Source organism: Hippocampus comes, unplaced genomic scaffold (genome assembly GCF_001891065.2).
Source record: "Hippocampus comes isolate QL1 unplaced genomic scaffold, H_comes_QL1_v1.1 scaffold132, whole genome shotgun sequence".
Taxonomy (NCBI): domain Eukaryota; kingdom Metazoa; phylum Chordata; class Actinopteri; order Syngnathiformes; family Syngnathidae; genus Hippocampus; species Hippocampus comes.
This window is the reverse complement of record NW_017805467.1, coordinates 4,693,826-4,705,196: the sequence shown is the minus strand read 5'-3', so window position 1 is coordinate 4,705,196 and position 11,371 is coordinate 4,693,826. Positions and strand designations below refer to the sequence as shown.

The window sequence follows — 11,371 nt, the reverse complement described above, 5'->3', positions numbered from 1 at the left end:
ACAAATGCGTGTCCCCCTCAACCCATCGGCTTCTCCTCTCCAGTCCCGCTCCTCCACTGGTTGCGTGAGGCCGTGCATGCCTGGACTGAGGCTGAGTAATCGTGACTGTGCCTGCCTTAGGTTGTCCCAAAGTTTCAGAGGTGGGATCTTACCCGTCATGGGCTATCCAGCCTTCCATACCCGCCTGATGTGGGAAGCCGAGTGGGCAAGGGTGTTAGGAGTCAAGGGGGAGTCGCTGGCTGAGCACTTGTGTTACTTCATCCATACTTAAGTGCGGACATAGGCTTAGGCCTCTCTCTTGTAGACAGACCCACAACACAGTCGTGGAGCCACCGCTCAAGATCTTCACTGCCATTTTGTCATAGCAGTACATAATTAGTCAAACGATACGTCATGTTTTTCCAGTGCCATAAGTGTACTCCATATAAGCAGCCAGTGAAAGGAACCGAAGGTACTTGTGAATTATTTTGCATTGTAGCCACACAGAGAGTGTGAGGGCCAACCTGCCATAACATCTCCCTGGCTGGCTCTCTAGTCCAGTCACAAAGTACGACCTCTGAGTCGGTTAAACACGGGTTCGAATATGCTTGTTGTAAACGACAGGCCATCCCTTGATCAGTCATGTCACATAGGTCTGATTTACTGGTGCTGTTGGTTTTTGGTTCAAACCACTCTCCGTCCACGTGCAAAAACCAATAACCACTTGTCGTAATGACAGGTAAAACTTGATATTTACAAACCACCTTCGTTGTTGTCACATTGTATTGGGTCCAACACCCAGTACATCTAGTTTCGTCAATATACTTTCGTTTCCACAGTCGCTTGGGCCAGGTGTGTGCAAGTGTAGATGATGGGAGCCAAGTGTGTTTGGGTTATTGATGGTGAAGGAAGTTCTCCTCTGCCGTGATCGTCCATGACTTTCCTTGGTCCTCCATCTCTGCGTCCTTCCGTCGAGGGTCGTCCAATCAGCTCCCACTTCAGCATGCACACACCAAGCTGCAACAGATCTGGTTAACGCTATTGACAAAAGAAAACATGATTAGTCTTCTCGCAAATAGCATTTACTGATGGGTACATTTACCCATTTTTCCTGTCCTTGATACAACACGCTGACTGTTGCATCTGATCCTTGAGCAATAATTTCGGCAGCCTTTGGTGGCCCGGAGGGTTGTTTAACCCATACTTTAGCTCCCGCTTTGTCCGTCGAGCCGAATCCTCCATCCCCCCTTATAGTCTGTAATACAGGTTTTGAAATTTCCTGCACCGAGGTCATATTACAGGGTTTAATTACCAATTGAGCCAATTTGCTTCCTTTTTCCAAAATCAAGGGTTGGTCCGCGAACAATTTGCATATTATTCCAATTTCTCCTTGGTAATCCGCGTCGATTACCCCTGCTTGGATGGTTAACCCTTTCAGGGATAAACCACTCCTTGGTAGAACATGCCCATGTCTCCCTTTCGGACATTGTAGTCCCAACCCTGTTCTTACAATTTGGATTTCTCGTGGGAGGATGGTTTCTGCATTTAGTGTCCGCAAATCCAGTCCAGCAGAGCCTGGCGTGGCTCTTACCGGAATTTCCGCATTTGGGTCAATTTTCCATATTTTAATGCTTTCTTCGGTACTCACCGATTCCTGATTTGAAATCATTCAAATCAAAGGAGTTACTCCTGACCCCACTGGTCTGTTGTTGAGTTGTTCAACTGACAGCTCCAAATAATCTCTCCATTTGTTCAGTGTTCGGTCAGATGCATTCTTTCGAATTGTTTCTTTCAACAATCCATTCACTCTTTCAATCAAACCTGCAGCTTGCGGGTAGTAGGGAATGTGATAGATCCATTCCACATTGTGCTCTCGAGCCCAGTCTTTGACCACATTTCCTGTGAAATGGGTTCCATTATCTGATTGAATTTGAAGAGGTGTCCCATAATATCCTTTGATCAAATTTAGACATAGTTTCCGTGTATCAGTGAGGCCTCCGCTCTTGTGTCAACCAGCACCCTCTCAGGTTGTACATGGGGTCTGATATCCCCTATGCCATCAGTCGGCATCCCGCGGCTCCGGAGCCTCATGCGGCTCTTTCATCCTTATAATGCGGCTCTGATTGGCTTGGGAAAATAAATTACTAAATTTTTTTTTTTTGTATTTAATTGAAGTGTGTTTTATTTGTGTTAGTTTTTATATTATTTTAGTTCTAAATTTGAAGATTATTGTGATCTTGAAATATTAAAATATTAATTAAATTATTTGATTATTTTTTTTCGTCGCTCAAAATAGACGTCACACTGCGGAAGCTGGTATACCCGCTGAAACGGCGTCTATTTTGAGCGACTTTCAACCCCGGCAAAGCCAATGGAGAAATGTAAGAAAAGAAAAATATCTCAAGAAAATAGAACATTCAATGATGCCTTGGCAGATTCATTTGCATTTACGTGGCCTACCAGTATGCCTAATTTGTGGAGAAAAACTGGCTAACAATAAAGGGTCAAATGTTGCAAGACATTTTAACAATACACACAGAGCCTTTGCTGAAAAATATCCAGAGGGAGAAGAGAGGAAAAAAGCTGTTTCGGAACTGATGCAGAAGGCTGACCGGACGAAAAATCAATTCAAGAAGTGGGTGAAGTCTGCAAGGCTTCAATATTGAATGTAACTACAGGCCGACTTGAAATAGATGTAGTCGATCAAACATCTCTCATTCTCTCACAACAGACAACGTCAAATATAAATAAAGTTGCAGAAACTCTGGCTGTTGGGGGGACCACCGCCATTAGAGAATTAGAAGATAAATTAGAAAAAGTTGCAGACTTGAAGGCCGACCCATTCACACAGATAAGACTATACATGACAGAATTAAATAGACACCAAGAGGTTCCACAAAATATCAAAGATCAACTTAAGAAAATCGCCACTGAACATAAAGACAGAGCAAACACTGAGGCAGAAGAGCAAAATCTTGCCCTTCGCATTGAACGAGATGCTGCCCGACTGAAATTGGAACAGGAAGCTGCTCTCTATGCTGCAGAACACGAAACTGGAGGTCTTTCAATTGAAGAGATGGAAAACAGGTTCCACATTGCTCGATTACAGAATCATTTCAAAAAATTAAAGTGTCATGTCCAGACTCTTTCAGATGCACATTCTGACCCCGCTTTGGGCCGAATCAGAGGTCTCGCAGACCCAGAAGAATCTTCCGAGAATCCTTCTCTTCCTCATTCTCGGCCTGTGACCCGTTCCCAAGACTTGCAGGCACCTATGTTAACTAAAGTTGACCCATCCACTGGTAACTCTGCTATGTTTTATAAACCTTTCTCTCCCCCTGATGTGAGTGTGTTGATGCAGAAACTTCCGCCTGTGCCATTTGGCGGTGTCCATTGGCTTCAAACAGTGCAGAGAGCAATGAAGCAATTTTTTGCTTTCACTTGGAATAGCGTTTGCTACTCCTACAATCGCCTGCCCCAAGGCTTTGCCCTTTCACCCGGACTTTTCAACGACTGCCTTCGCCAACTACCGTCCACACTTGTACTGCCCCCTGGTGTTCTCTTGGTGCAGTATGTAGATGACCTCCTGCTGGGAGCTCCATCTGAATCTTAACTGTCTGGATGCCAGCAGATCTCTGCTTTCTCAATTGGCCTCTGTTGGACTGAAGCGCTCTGTTTTAAAACATTTCTGATACCTCGCCCTGGCTCAGTATCAAATTTAGAATAGGTTCGTTGGAGATAGGCACTCAGAAATGAAACACAAGAGACAAATCTGCTACTAACAAATTGCACGTTTATTAGCGCCACAGAATATGTCAAACAAGCAAATATCAGTGTATCAAGGTCTTAGAATAGTACCCAGCTCTTACCGTGCGTCAATAGGATGGAGAGCCAACACCCCAGGTAGAGCGAGCTTCAATACCACTCTGGACTTTTGACTCCGCTGACTCTGGACTCTGCTGATTCTCGACTCTCCTAATTCTCGGCTCTACTAAGAGTATCCGAAGCTCTCCTTTTATAGTCTAAGCGTGCATGACGTCACGCTATCTTTGGTCTTAACAAATGACATTGCTCATCATCATAAACATCCTATGACATTGCTGTTTATACAAAGACTACAAAGCTATTGCGGGCCATTGCGAAACATCTTTAAACATGGAAAAACAACACAGTATAATTATTCTTACTTCAGAGGGCCATGGTCTCAGATTTGGAGGTGCATAGTCTGCTGCGAACCGCTCCAGTGAGAGTTGGAGATAACGGCTTGAGGAAGCCAACGGTACCACATCATCTCAAAAAGCGGAGATGCAATACTGATGCTACCAAACAATACATCTTCAACGCCTTGACCGCGCTTAGAAATTCTGTGTAGGCCATCCCTGATCAAGGCGTTGTGTTACCCTGGCTACCCCACTGAAAAATCTCTGGCCACACCCCTGAATGGAACTACTTGTCATGTTTGACCAATTAAACGGAGCAAGGGAGTCGCACAACCACAGACACAGACACACACACACACAATGTAACGTCTCTGTTATCGACCAAATTGGTTTTCGACCAGAAAATTTGAGATTTTTACGCCTCGGATTACGACCGAAAACCGGTTTCCAACCAAACTGAACAAACCCGAATACGCCACTCGACTCCTCTTGGCCTACTTACACAAGGACACTTTCTCATGTAACATTCATTGTGAGCAGACGTGTTTGTTGTGATTTACACAAATCTGGCTGTTTTTTTTAATTTATGCATAGTGTATTAGCCCCTAATCCTGGGCTAATAAAATAGTTTCGGATTTCGAACAAATCGCTTTTCGAACAGCCTTCTGGAAGGGATTATGGTCGATAACCGATGTATGACTGTAATTTCTGCTGGGTGAGCCTAATGTGTTGTTTCCTGAGTAAATTTCAGACAATTCTGACTTAAAGAAGGTCGGTCAGTTGACAACCATTTTTCATTTACAGTGAGGACATGTCCATATCATTATGTGGTGAAATTCTTTTTACTTTTTCCTGATTCATATTCTAAAGTAACTATTACTTGAAGTGAATTTGTGGCTACACTACTCACCTTTGACAATATATCATACACATATAGGTGTGTACAATCAACAGGGGTGTTACTGAATGCAATTTAAAAAAAAATGTTTCTATCAAGCAAACTTCTTTCCATTCAATGGCCAGTGTGCCTTGCAGTGAAGTGAAAATACTTACTTCAGTACTGAAGCTCAATCGAGACTTGGCTCAACAGAAACAATTTTTGAGTTACCACAGGAAAATGAGTCAGTCATATTGTTGTGCAACATTATTATGCAGAAGAGCGCAGATCATGTGACAGAAAAGGCGCCTCAGTTTTATGTCATAACTCATCGATTACATGGAACTCATGAGCAGAAAATGTAGGAGGCACTTGATCGTTCTCTCTTCTATCAATACGACTTACTGTGTACTAGGACCATCACTGAAAAAAGTATGACAGGATTGTGCATACCACCTAAAAGAAGATAACATTTAAAACATGCGATACTATTCACTCAATAACATGAATGTGCATATATTACCCTGGCAGCTGCATTTCATGGGGCTACACTCGCTCCCACGTAAGATGAAGTTTGTTTTTATCCAAGTACTGTATACAGACTATTCGTGCATTTTTCTACTGGGCTGGCCTGTTTGGTCCATTGAGATCTGACTTTATTATTTCTCTGTTCATTGTGTGATGCTTCAAAGGGCAAAGATGACATCACAGGGGAACCACTGATCCAGCACGATGACGACAAACCAGAAGCTTTGATGGCAAGATTGAGACATTACAAAGATGTGGCTAAACCCGTCATCGATTTATACAAGTCAGTCAATTCTTGTTTTCATTATCTGCAAGAAAAGCTGATGCACAGTTTATGTACACATCTCACTTCGTATTCCAAAAAAAAAAAAAAAAAACAATTAGACACTGAAGGAATAAATAGAAACTGAATGTGTTTTATTTGACCAATAAAAGCACAGCACTCTTACTGATTGGTCGGTTTTGTTATGATTATTTGATTGCCTTGTTAGGATTTAACCAAAGCATTTTATGACCTTTTATGAAAATGTCCCATTACACTTGCAACTTGTTTTCTTACTTCTGCACTCAGGTCACAAGGAATCCTCCACTCATTTTCTGGTACCGAAACGGATCGGATTTGGCCTTACATCAACTCCCTCCTCAGCACAAAGATGCACGCACAGCCGTTGGATAACCATCAAAGCCAGGCGCCCTGACTTTGAGAAGACTGAGAGAAGATTTCAAAAATCATCAGTAAGAAAGTAGAACATGTGGATTGATCTTCTTCAATGCTGGAATGTTTGTCTTTCGGGTTCCTCACTGACAGCGGAGTTGAGAAATGGCAGGACCAAATCTGTTTTCACCCAAATTTCATATGAGGGTTTTGCAGATGATGATTTTTTTATTTTTTTTTTTTTAATTTGAGGTGTGCATGTGGATCTTTGCAGTACTTTACTGAAACGGTATTTAGTGAATAGCTAACTTGATCAATAGAAGCTATTCTATACAAACAGATATTAACTTGCAACATCGACAATCACATAACACGCAATCTAAACTGGAGCTGCATGGGAGAAAATAGCGAACAAGCAGGTTAGAAGACAGAAAAAGCAAAAGGAAGAAATATGTCAACCACAAAGGAAGGATTTCCTTAGCAGTATTTCCGCCACAAGCTATGCAATGTATTCTTTAAGTCAGACCGTATGACTTAGATTGACAAGAAACCTGTTACGTAGGGGTGAGGAAAATCATTCCAAAGTTGAATTTGGAAATGAACTCATTTAATCCAATATACACGTGTCATTGTATTCAATAATCTCAAATCAAGTCTCATTAAAAATCCATAAAGTACCTTCTCAGACGTACAGTTAAAAATCCCAGAAAATTCAAAGGAAATGGTCAAGACTGTCTGCTATAGAGAACTGACAAACACGTAGTCTATCCATCCATCTCCTCATGAGAGTCGCGCGCGTGCTGGAGTCTATCCCAGCTGCCTTTGGGCAGTCGACGGGCTACAGTCCATCGATATAGTTGCTATTTCCAAACAATTTGTCCCATACATACGGAATGTGGAGTAAAAAAAATTTGACTGGCAAATACATTTGAACCTACTCGTGAATACATTTTAAATCTTTTCGAACGTATTTGTGAATACGTTCAGACAATATAGCATAAACACAGCTATTCTCTTAGCATTTGGCCTACATTATACCGATAGATTTGAAAATTAGGTCAGGAAACATTACCGGTATATATTTGTACTTTTATGGTTTTGTTATGTATGCAGTGATTGACTTTCGTTCTGTATTTTTCTCATAGTGACACGTGATATGCGTATCATGTGCAACTCAAGCCATGGCATGGGGGGGGGGGGGAATGCAGCATCGAAATCAGGCATTGCAGACAAAACAAAAACATTGAATTATAAAGAAATAATCTTTTCCTACTTAATTTTTGAACATGCTTGTATAATGTAAGCCAACTGCTAAAATGTGGAAGTCCATACCCTTTGGAAGTATGGGGAAAAAATTGCTACACTTGTACCATATAGCCTAAAACTACAGTCCAATGTATTTGCAAGTACATTTGAACGATTTGCCAGTCAAATAATTTTACTCCACCTTGGCAGTTCTACGACATCCCTCCAGACTGCCTAGGGCCTCCAGACAGGGCCGAAAGCACAGAACACACCTTTGTGTAAGCACCAGACTAGAATGAATATCAAACAAACGTCATTAGTGATCCCGAGTGACTCAGGGCGTTTAAAGGCCCGTGGCACCCGAAAGACAGTCTCTCAGAACCTTTTCGCTCGTTGGCTTGCGTGCCACTGGGTTTTGCTTTTCCCTCCGGTTCAAAGCGGTTTGTTCTCTTCGGTTGTTTTTCCCACAGAAGAAATTAAATTGAAATGATCCATTCCACAGCCAGACTGTTATTGTCACTATGATTTAACAGTCATAGAAGTGTAGATATAAGTTGGAGAGTATCTAAGCAAGTGGAGAAGGAGTCTTGATGAAGGGAGTCCGCCTTATACATAATGTCTTTTTACATTCTCAAACTGTCGTACATGTGTGGAAATTATTTTCCACCGTATAGTAAAACTTAAAAAGAATAAATTATGTACTCACCAAACAATGATTATGTTGGCGGTGTTGAACATGCATAGGGAGATTTACTGTGTACTGGAATATTATACTTTGGTATTATTTTAATGTCTCTTTAGACATTTTGTGCACAGCAGCCTCGACAAAGACGTGTCCAGCAATATGCTGTGTTCCATTTCATGTTCTATGGTTTCCATCACTCGCACACATTTGCTCTTCGTAGGCTTTTGTGGTGGCAACCAGAAAAAGTCAAAAGAAGCGCATACACGTGTGGAGTTTGTTCAGCTTTTAGACGCTCACCAAGATGAAGATTTGCGCGATATGCTTGCCCCACATCTAACGTCATGGAAGGTGATGGTTTGACCTGAATTTTTATGCAACTTGAATGCATTGTGTTCCAGAAAAGTATTGGCGGGTTTTCACAATGTGTGACCTTTTTGATGTTGGAGTTTTTAGTTACCATTGTATAGCAACAGGTCTGTGCCTTTCCTCTCCCTCTTGAATTAGAAATTAACATTATTGGGGTCATTTCGGAATTTGCTGTAACATCCCGTGCAATGCAAACACGGCCACTTTGACGTAACTGCTTGGGAGAACCAGTTACTGAGTTAGTTTGTTACTATTTTGCTCTATTATCTTCATGTTTAAAGTTGTATTTAGCTGTTGAATTGAATGACATATATCTGTACGTGCTTCCATTTATGTTGGTACTGCAAATCCATTTAAAAAAATGTCTCACTGTAACTCTACAGCCCCCCTTGTGGCTTGGGGAAATATAAAAAACACAGATGACAGAGTTCCTTTGATTGCGGTTTGTAGTGATTCATGTAACGTGCAATAACCGCCACTCTGCTTTTCACCTTCAGGTAATTACACTCGCTCAACGTTCCCTTCCGGTTTCAAATATCTTTGTTCCCCACCTTTGACAAGTTACAGCAGAATGTAGGACATTGTACATTATTGCCTGATAGATGGCCATTGCCTAAAGTCTGCTTCTCTACCTGTTGCCTTATGTAAAGATGTATAATTTCACAGTGAATTGGGATCTTTATCTTGAGCAGGGTACACACATACCGATGGTTCAACATCGGAATAATTTGTTTTGGAAATGTGAGATACCTCAAACATGAAAAGGAAAAGAAATAGGTCAGCGTTTGGCCTACGGCTATTAAGTGTGTGGTGTGCTTGGGACGACCAACTCAATACATCACACTCATAATGATATCCCAATCAACAAGCGCGGGTCCCCTTTCACACACCGGATGTGTGTCGTATATCCGAGATTGACCTGTGAAGGCAGAAGAAGAAAAAACAGTCATCAAAGAAGCAAGGTTAAATGTTAACTTGTCTGGTTGCGTTGTGGTTGCAAACTCTTCTTGTCATTTCCATGGTGATGAATGATTTGGGAGACCTGTTATGCAACTATTAAACAACCAGGTGCGCCTCCACAATATTTTTATCTGGCAACAGCATGTGCTTCAGGTCACCTCCCATTTGACTATCATTACCTTTCTCATCACAATCAAATTGTATGTGGCTAAGCTGAGTTCAGTGTGAACCACAAGCATAAGGATTTGAGGTTGTGAATACTGAACATGTTCAACGTTTACAATGTAAATATTGAACAGGTTCAGCGTTTACAATACAAATATTGAACAGGTTCAATGATTACGATTATTGGCACCGCTTTCAGAGCAGGTAGGTGAAGAGAAATCACTTTCCACATCACGGCACAATCGTTCAGGATAATCACCGTCGCAGATATCTGAGAATCGGACCTGTGGCCCAATTGTCAATATGTTTGTACCCTGCTTAACGTGACAATGTATGTACTCGTGTTGAAATTCTGAATATAGTTCCTTGTAGTTATGAGTACTTCCAGTATGAGAAATACACTTTTGTTTTTACACTGAATATAAAATGGTTGTTGTCAAATTAAACTTGTTGGAAAGTACGAGACGATGCATTCTTATAGAGCTTATAGTGACTCAACAGATGAGCGAGTCAACATGCCTTTTTTTTTTAAACAATAGGAAAATGTGTCTATGCAAAATGTCAAAAGATTTGTTGGGAATGTGAAAACACCTGAGCTGCCTCCATACTCAGCATGGTGTTTGGCAGCTTTGTTTGACCAGGGAGCTGGATGGGTGCGGTGTGAAAGTTTTCTGTTGGTGAGGATTATATCCCACTGAATTTTGTGTCTGACATTTATTTTCACATCACTATTTTCCATACCAATTTTGCTCAATCTTGTCATCTTCCAAATGCAATAAAAATAACTTTCTGGTGAATACATTGTCTTAATGTGATTAACTTCATCCCTTGTAGTTGGATCCATCCAGTGTGTGAATAGCTGTCTTTTTTTTTTTGATTATTTCCACGTTATAGCCGTGTTTCAGACAAACAAATAGATTTGTTTGGAAAATTGATTTTTTGTATGTGCACGTTCACATATCTCAATTGCAAACAGCAGCCCATAGGTGTAGGCATACACAATAGTCTCGTATATACAGGGGGCGTCGGCCACACGCGGCTTTCGAGCAGCATTCAGCTCTTTAGCGCTCCCCAGTGGCTCCCTCGAGCTTTTTCAAAAGTGTTTGAAAATGGAAAAAGATAGGAGGGAAATATATTTCTTTGTTTTGATATGGTTTCTGTCAGAGGACAAACATGACACAATGTTTTCCAATGCTGTAAAAATGTGTCGAATAAGTATTAAATTTCAACATTTCGTCAATGAATATTTGCGTCATAGCCTGCGACACACGTTTCTATTAGCAGGGCGGGATGTCAATCAGGAGGCTGTTGTTAAAAACAAACAAACAAAAAAAAACAGCTGCCTTTCATGTACAATTCACCGAGGGTACTTGCTAAGAATGGGAATCTCGCGGCCAAGAGAAGCATTTTTAAACGGTACACGTGAGCAACGATAGTTAACACGTCGCTATGATAGTTAGCACGCTGCGAAAATGCGTCCCATGCCTCATTCATCTCAGCGGCCATTATGGCTGTCGCTCACTATGGCATGAGTGTGTAAGTGTGTGCGTATGCGCGCGTGTGAGGTAACCGGTCGATCGCGGGAGGTTGGTTGTTCGAAAAGTAGATCTTCCGTCAAAAAGTTTGGGCACCCCTCCTCTACAGGATGAACTGCAGGGGAAAAAAATTCGTTGTGTATTTGTAGCCAACTTAGTCATGTTGATAGCAGGCTAAAGACGTCTTGGAACGTGCCAACATCCCCAGCATGTACA

General features: G+C 41.5%; 1 protein-coding gene across 2 annotated transcripts in view; it reads left to right on the top strand.

Annotated features, from left to right (window-relative positions):
• The window catches only part of ak4 (adenylate kinase 4), a 19,718-nt gene extending 9,301 nt beyond the window's left edge, over positions 1 to 10,417 (top strand). For both annotated transcript variants that reach the window (XM_019875351.1, XM_019875350.1), the window contains 2 exons: positions 5,709 to 5,827; positions 6,116 to 10,417. In XM_019875351.1, coding sequence (XP_019730910.1) covers positions 5,709 to 5,827; positions 6,116 to 6,242 — 246 coding nt within the window. In that variant the 3' untranslated portion in view covers positions 6,243 to 10,417. The remainder of the gene's footprint in view (positions 1 to 5,708; positions 5,828 to 6,115) is intronic.
• Positions 10,418 to 11,371: the final 954 nt, after the last annotated feature.